Source organism: Dermacentor silvarum, chromosome 3 (genome assembly GCF_013339745.2).
Source record: "Dermacentor silvarum isolate Dsil-2018 chromosome 3, BIME_Dsil_1.4, whole genome shotgun sequence".
Classification (NCBI taxonomy): Eukaryota; Metazoa; Arthropoda; class Arachnida; order Ixodida; family Ixodidae; genus Dermacentor; species Dermacentor silvarum.
In genome coordinates, this window is record NC_051156.1 from 219,732,556 (window position 1) to 219,741,079 (window position 8,524).

Here is an 8,524-nt window from a genome sequence, read left to right on the forward strand (position 1 = left end):
AACATGGCCACTCAAGCAAATGCATCCGCTAAATCAGTATTCAGTAACCTGCTATACATTTATGGAAGTGCTCTTATTATGACAAAGGTAACAACTATTGCGGTGCCATGACAAGACAAAATAGAATAGAAGCAGAATGACTGCCTCGATGGGAGGTGCTTGGTAGGCAGTGGTGCAGATCGAGCCAGCCAGAGTGTCGGCAGGAAAGACAGTGCTGCCAAATGGGAGGTGAATACTTCCCACTGCCCACCACCACATGTTGAATGCCACCGCAAGTTATTATATCATGGTAGTGCAAGGCAAAATTTTGCATAGCATCTGACTACAAATGCAGACACAAACAAATTATTAACAGGCTGACACATTTCGGCCGTTTCCACCAGCTGTGTGCTGGAGATTTTTCCAAAGCGACTCAAATTCAATTTTTGTAAGTAACATCTTTGTAAGTAACACATTAGAAGGCTTTAAATTCAAATGGTTCGTGATATGCTGCTGAACCATTTATCGTATTTTCCCGCATATAACCCACACCCCTAGTAACAACAGCCTGGAAAAAAGAAAAGAAAAAAAAAAAACCGCGCTTATATCGTGTGCGCATCACCGCATACAACAACACTATATACTTGCAAAAAGATTCTGTTCACGGATGCACGACTCATCCATATCTTATCTCCGGCCAGCGTCTCTCCCCCTCCGCACTAACCTCTCCTCCCCCCCCCCCCTCTCGATGATGCTGACAAAGCTGGATTCACACAACAGACGTGATCACGGACGAATAAGTCACGTGACAGGTGAATCGGATCAGTTCGCAGATACGCAAGTCTCTGCGCTTCGCTTCACTAACCTGACACTAGGTGACTCTATACGACGCTACGACGGCAATCGAGGGGGCATTAGAATCTAGTAAATACAGTAAGCCTTTCTTTTTCGAATTTTCGTGCCGAACCTGCATATAACAAAATCCTCTTTATAACGAAGTTTTTCGGGAATTTGTCAATTTCGTTAGATATAGGTTTACCTCTACATTGTTTCGTGATTTGAATATTTCAATGAATATTATAATTATACCAATGAGTGATTTCGCCTCTTCGTCACTATCATCGTAACTAGAACACACTTTGTAGCCGATATCGAAGGCCTCTGAACAAGAGTTCACAATAAGATATTAACTTTCTCTACATTCAAAAGCCACCTGTCTGGAGAGCAAGAGACAAAAGCCACGTGAGCATGTAGGCTGATGTGAGCAACCCCTATAGATAAGCTTTATAGCACCACCTGTTGTATACCAACAAAAGTGTCATGCAATTTCAATTTAACCAACTTCTGCGTAGATGGTGCAACTAGTATATATAAGGAAAAACAGGGGGAATGCGGGAGATGGACATTCACGACGATGAGCAACGCGAGAACAAGGTGAGAGCAGGCGCCAGTATATAAGGGTATCACATTCGTGAGCTACCTCAGCAAAGGCAGGGACTGAGAGAAAAAAGCGACATGGAAGTTGCGACGGGAAAAAATTGCATATGTCCTCTGTTCATTTGTTTTCTTGTGCGGTTTGTTTGTTTCCGCTAACTTAGTGTATCAAGTCATGCGGAACAGCTTTACTTAGACGGACCACCATAGTGCACATGCACCCAGATGGGTTTACTTGGGCACACAGCTTAAAAGGATTAAAATGAGTGTTTCCTTCAGTTTTTCTTATCTCAAAATACTTATCTTCGTGGACATTATTGCCTTACGTAGTTTCCACTCTTACTTTTAGTGCATACATACAAAAAATCAGAAGCACATGCTCCACAAAAATTAAAAGGAAGACATATCTACGCATGTAGTGAGGTTCTGAAAAGCAAAAAAAACAAAAAAAAAAACAAAAACAAAAAAAAAAAAACAAGCGTACGTTAAAGTCATAAGGCTTATATCACTCACCTAATTGTCATTGCTCTTAGAGCTTTAAGTGTTGCCAGCTTTGTATTGATGTCAAGCTCCACTGAGCAAAGCAGGGTTTCAAATGCACACCCTCGGCCGAGCAGTTGCTCCCAGAACTAAAATAGGAAAGCAATCATAGATAGCATTAAAAGCACTATAACATACCAAAACTACAAAAAATAACAAACTTGACAAGCAAGTGTAAAAATAGCAATTTTAATAAAAATTGGAAGATGTTTATAGCCATAATATAAGGATGGGTACGAAGTTTTAGTATTTTATAACAATTTGTTAAGGAGTTGTTGCTCTTCAAAGGTTTAAGTGACTATGGTTAGTCATAAAAACTATTGTTTCAAATGATGAGAAAGCTTAGCAATCTTTTTATTTTGCCTTATGTAATAATAGGAATGCCTAAACTATGTTAAGGGTCCTATTTTTATGTTTCAGTAGTTTTCACAGAAAGAAATAATTATATAATTGGCACCACTAAAATTGCACTTCCATCTTGCATTCAAAATAGCAATATTTTTTATTATAAGGAAGGCAAAATTAAGAAAATCTGAGCCCACAGTAGCATTCTGCACAATATTTAACCCCCGCAAACTATCATTTTTGAAAACTCAGGCAATGCTAAAAAAAAAAAAAAAAAAAAAAGAAATGCCTTCAAAGATTTAGAATTGTGTTATTTTATTTGCACATCACATACAGCCCCGAAAATCCCCCCAAAATGGATGCTGGGCTTTCTTGTATTCTGTACCTTTTGTGAAAGTGGCTTCGAGCAGCAACTTCCTTTTGACCACTTTTACAACTCTGTTGCATCAGCTTTTTCCTTAAATGCACATTCTTTCAAGCTCTTTCCCAAATGGTACGCTGCGTGCATGTCACTGCCACAAACAGTGCCCGACTTCTCAAGCAATCCCTTATGGGCGAGTAATTTTTAATGACTGACAGGGTTGCAATTGCAGAGCTTGTAAAACAAATGGGTTTAGCATCAGGGCAGAGGGTGCATCAATCTCTCACAGTGGCCTGGAAAGGCCAGAGCATGAGCTACTTTTGCATGAGGTCACTTGCCCATCACAGGCTGTGCCCCTTGGCCTCATGAAACGACGGTGCGTTCCAAAGCTGTGGTTCGTGCCACATTTAAGGGCCATTTTACAAATGCAAATGTGCACACTACAAATGGTGAAGGACTGTAGAGCAATACATGCACTGAAAACTGCAATACAAAATGATTTGAAGGCATTAAGCAGCATGTCTCAGAAAACTGGGTTACGGTGCAAAGCCTCATGCGGTGGTAAATTACACTCAAGCGCCAATAGTGCATTGAATATTGCTCCCTTTGCAGCCACTGCCAAAAAGTTGCTTCTGACTTCACTCGTCAGCCTCTGCACATGCCTTATCGCACCTTTGATGCCACTGCTTGAGCTTATAAAAAAGAGAGAACTACTTTACAATGATGGCAGCCATTTCGTGCTGTCTATTTCTCACGTTACAATGCACTTTAACCCTTTGTGGTCCGAAACCTTTACCCACTTTCCGGCTGTCCCGGTCCAAAACTATTTTGCCAGTTTACAGCACCGCGATGAAAACCACAAACTGTGGACGAAAAACTCATAGGATATTTATTTTTTCTTTTGCCTTCTGCAGGACACTCCTCTACCGATATTTGAGCAGCGTGTGATACCGCTCGAAGCATTTTTCTGGGTGCTGTTATGCTGTTACTGCAGGTTTTGGAGAAAAACACAGTTTCCCTCCTGCCTCAGTTTGTTTTTCGATCGCTACAAACAACACAGCTTTGCTATTTCGGCCTGGGAGCTTGTAGATGAAATGGTTCCTCCCATCTAGCCTTTCCTCGCACTCCTTCCATGCAGACGGGCCCCGATTTTTGGCTCTAGCCCTCACGTCACCCACCAGCTCTTGGAAGAGGTTGCGGCGGTACTGCAGGTGTCACTGTTCTTTCTCAGCATGATTATGCAGCTGTGTGCACCACAAAATAAAGCTATTGACAATGGAAACCTCTAGAAGCTTTCACTAAGTGCGCCACCGTAAAACGCACGCGATGAAAAAGTGGTCAAGCTTCTCAGCGAACCGCGCGAACGTGCTGTTCCGCGCGCAAGTGAGAACGCTCTGGCATCCAGAAGCCGTGCTGAACATTGTGCTGCACCCTAGTGCAAAGAGAAGTAAACTTCAACAAACAAAGTTTGCTTATCCCTCAAGAGATGGCGCATCGTGTTTATTGTGCGCGAACGTGCTGTTACGCGCGCAAGTGAGAACACTCTGGTATCCAGACGCCGTGCTGAACATTGTGCTGCGCCCTAGTGCAAAGAGAACACCTTCAACAAACAAAGTTTATTTATCCCTCAAGAGATTGCGCATTATGTATACAAAGAATGTGCATGAATCGCAGTGAGAAAAACCGCGAAATTTAACTCCCGAACCCCCTTGTCGGGCGGTGCCCGACAGCGAACCGCTACGGCCGTGTTGCGTTGTCGGGCCCTGCCCGACACCGGACCGCAAAGGGTTAAAACGGTAATCACAGGCGCATTTCTTTCATCCAAGGTGTGACCAGCCTATGTAAAAATACAAATTCCCACTTCATTACTGCACAGATGTGACGGAGGTTCTGCTAGCGCCTTCTTGAATAACAGAGGAACCCTAAACAGTAACAAAGTTGAAACCAGTTTCTGGACTGAAAATTAGCATATTTTTTTGCACTGTGTCCCCACTTAATACATTTCAGCTCATGCACTTAGTGCAACAATCTTATTAAAAAATGTACCTCAGTAAAGAATTCGAAGGAACAAGATTTAGCACAGTAGGCCTAAATGTTTGGCTGAAAGTGTCACAGTAACTGTTGCAAAAAATAAAGCATGTAGCAGTGAGTGTCCATGCAGCAGTGTGGATTGAAAACAGGTGTTTTATGTGCTTTGCAGCTACAAGATGTTCACATATCTTCAACTACAAGTTACGGTAGAGATGGCGTCATACTATCCAAGCACAACAGACTACTTTACTGGCTTTTTCTTTGTGAACCTGATTAAGTAATTAAAACAAAATTGGGACACTAGTAAGGAAATGGTTCAGAAAAGATTGTGATGACATGCACACACACTGTTCCAGTTGCTATGATTTGATAGAGATGAAGGAAAAACTGGAGCAATAAGTGAAAGAAAGACTGCAGCAAATGTTCCAACAAAACCAGACATGCTGTGCCTTGCCTGCTCCAGCCGTGGCACATTTGAGTAGAGGAGTGCGCCACAGGCACTGATGCAGTTTGTCAATACCCAAAAGCTACAGAAAGACAATGCCTTGAGGAAGTATTCCATTGCTTTGTGTAGAGTCCTTGTCTCCAATGTGACCTGAAATCATGAATAGCATTGTAGACATGGTAGGCAATGGCAAGTCATATCTCCTGAAGAGTATCATATTTTCTGGCAAGTCACATTTCATGAACACATAACAAAATTGACTGTATACTGGTTACGCACAATCTTTAAAAGGAGAGAGCTTATTTTTCTCCAAAATTTGTAGCAGTGGATTGCATAGCAGGCAAGGACTAAGGAAAAGCTTTTTTATTTTAAAGCGAGACTAAAGAGAAACACTCTTTAAACTCATCAAATATTATTCCAAATTTAATTTTAATTCATTTTTCAGTGGGAGCGTAATTGCTAGATGAGACAATGAAGGCCAACTTATACTTTCTGAATATTGCATCAAAACCTCAGTGCAGAGGTATGTGATTGTGACGTCATGGATTTCAAAATGCTCTTTTGTTTATTATTTGGCTCGTGTCGCCATACTTGTCCTCAAAGCTTACCAGGTTCAGTCCTCGATTCCTTTAGAATATAATGAAGTCCGTGTTTACCGATAGACAATCAACTAGGCCCGAGAAAACACCGTTAAAATGACATTATGGCAAGCTGATGGAAAACTTCAAGGCAGCACTGCCACCTGTCTTCGGTTTTTGCATATTTTTTTGGCTAATCAAGCCTTCGTTCATGGTAAGAGTAGCTTTTTTTGGTGCTGCCGAAGCGTAATTTACTAATGCAGCCAAACTTACTTTTCTGTGTAGAATCTCTTTATGCCCAAATGCACCCCTGCAGACATTACACCAGGTGCTGTTTGGACAATACAGTACTCCAGAAAACTTACAGTACTCTAGAGAAAGAATTTGAATCTGTGTGTGCATGTGCACATACATGCATATACTAGGGGTAGCATGCCACAAAATTTAAAATTATGTCTGTTCTGTTCATAAAGGTAAGGATGTGATTTCATGTCAATTTATGTTCTTTCTCCTTTTTTTTTCTTTTTTACTTTTGGTCATTGGCTCAAAACTTGACACACTAGTGTTGATCACTGGAATGACACAGCGGTTAGGAACAAAGAAAACAAGGGTAAGGAACTGTCATACTCCTGCCAGGGCAGTTCTCTAGATATTTTCAATTCAATTCACATCTTCAACAGACTATTCAGATGAAATCGGCACACGCTACATATGAATGCAACAATATGCGCATGCAGGATTTCTGATGTTCACATCAAGACAAGAACTATCCTCAAGTCCCATGGCATCTTCGAAACAAATGTCGTACCTTTTGTTTCGTGCAGATGTCAAAAACGAGCTGACCGAAATGTGAAATCAGGTCATCATCATGTACAACATTCAGTGTGTCGATGAGAAGTACAATTATCACATCAGCATCCTGAAAAAAAGAGAGAAAAGGAGAGAGAGGTAGAGAATTTGTCACACCAGGCCTGGAGACTAAAACAGCGTAACACGCAACATCGGAGTGTAACTCTGACAAACCTACCACTGTGCTTACTGGACCTTTCACTTTGAATGGACACTGTCCTGATTCTAGAGCCGTAAAGTCGAAATAAAATAAAGAAATTGATGATCACGCCGAAAACAATGCATTGATAGAGACGCACGCAAATGCTTTATGTTCACCGCTGGTTCCGAACACGGACTGTTGAACCATGTCTCAGTGGATACGGTTGTTACATTGCGTGATATACGTAGTGAAGACCAGCGCCTCTAAGACACTACGCGTTACTTTCACAGAGGGTCACAAAAACGTACCGGGGGACAAGGCACAAATCGCAATAACATCTGCAGTAATATTTTGCAGAGCGTAAAATAGCCCAAAAGCCTGCAATTTAGGCAGAATCAAGACGTTCTCACCCGACTACTAATGAATTGAAAACTGTAGTTGCACTCATTCAGCTTTCGCAAGTTCTGTTTGAGCTCCACGCCGTCTTTGACTTCTTGCATTCGAAGCAAAGAATCGTAGCACTCTTTGAGGCATATCTGCTGTCTCAATACGATGTCCATCTTCGGTCTTCGGCAGCAAACCACCTCGGCGTTGGCTTTCAGCGTGATTTGAGGCGCGTTTAAGTTGTACACCAGCAGTTCAACCTGCGCCGAAATGGACGTATTTAAAACATGAGTTCATGGCGAAATAGATGCATATGTCAGCGTTAGATCGCGATGACCTGACCGCTCGCTCTAACTATATTGCAAAGTGCTCGTGAAAGAGTTCCAATACTAAAATATCAACATATGCCGATTGCAGACAGCTCCTTAGAAGGCGGCCATGATTAATACATGGGCGCCACCTGGATTAAAATAACTGCAGTGAGCAACTTCCGGCTACTTTCAGCTCCCTTGTAGCTCCCTCGTATGTCCGCTTTCGGACCATGAAGTACGCAAAATTATAGCCTTCGAGATCCGTTAGATTGGTCTCACCCTAGTTTACTGACAGGTGCGATACAGCACCTCGTGTAGGCGCGCATGTTATGGTGTGGATTGCTCATTGCATTTCACATCGCAACCGCCGTGATCACGGCGCGCATTATTGTGCGCACCATCAAATAATCTCAGAGGCCATAACTTTGTTATGTTGTAGCTTTACAGGCATTCACAGGCGTCACGGCTTGTCATCAAACAAGCGCAACGTCCTGTGTACAAGATACCCTGATACGGACCGCAAAAAAAAAAAAAAAGTTTCTTTTTTTTGCATTCTCTTAGAACTTTGCCTGGTGTCCAAAGCCACGCCGGCCCCGTCCCAGTAGGGCCCCCTCTGGGTAAACCGAAGTAGGTCTTGAAGGCTATGCTTTTGTTGGTTGCATGCGGCGGAAAAAAAATTCGGCAGCCGGAAACACGTCATAGACGTTGGGTTTTGGATACCACCCATTTAAGAACGGGCGATTTTCTCTAGCCGAGGGTGCTATTTTAGACCACAGATTCCGTGATTGCACGCGCTGGCACTGCCAGCGCGCGAAATTTCGGAGGCCGTGTCTGGACCTCCTGGACATTTACAAATTCCTCCATATATGTCAAATTTGGTAATGGCGTCATTTTCAGCCCACCAGAGAGACCCAGACGGTTACTACGCTTTCTAATTGGCTCAAAATGCACTCATTACCAATTTAACATGGCGCACTTTGACAATGTCCAGAACTGGTCCAGAATTACAGCACCCCAAGCCGACATTTCCAAGGCCATGATGGGATCAACTTCGTTGGTGCACACTCAAACTTCGAAATGTGCACACTTACTTCACGTAAAGTGTGCACATCTCTAAGGTCTCAC

The 8,524-nt window shown here is 42.5% G+C and overlaps 1 protein-coding gene across 2 annotated transcripts in view; it reads right to left on the reverse strand.

Moving 5' to 3' along the window:
- LOC119446704 (HEAT repeat-containing protein 6) overlaps positions 1 to 7,536 on the reverse strand; it is a 48,765-nt gene extending 41,229 nt beyond the window's left edge. Inside the window, exons 1-4 of one of the 2 annotated variants that reach the window (XM_037711215.2) lie at positions 7,115 to 7,535; positions 6,522 to 6,632; positions 5,145 to 5,285; positions 1,927 to 2,042 (exon numbers count right to left, since the gene is read on the reverse strand). In XM_037711215.2, the coding sequence (XP_037567143.1) occupies positions 1,927 to 2,042; positions 5,145 to 5,285; positions 6,522 to 6,632; positions 7,115 to 7,264 (518 nt within the window). In that variant the 5' untranslated portion in view covers positions 7,265 to 7,535. Of the gene's footprint in view, positions 1 to 1,926; positions 2,043 to 5,144; positions 5,286 to 6,521; positions 6,633 to 7,114 lie in introns of both variants that reach the window. The other variant, XM_049664338.1, reaches the window with a different exon arrangement.
- Between the last annotated feature and the right edge of the window lie 988 nt (positions 7,537 to 8,524).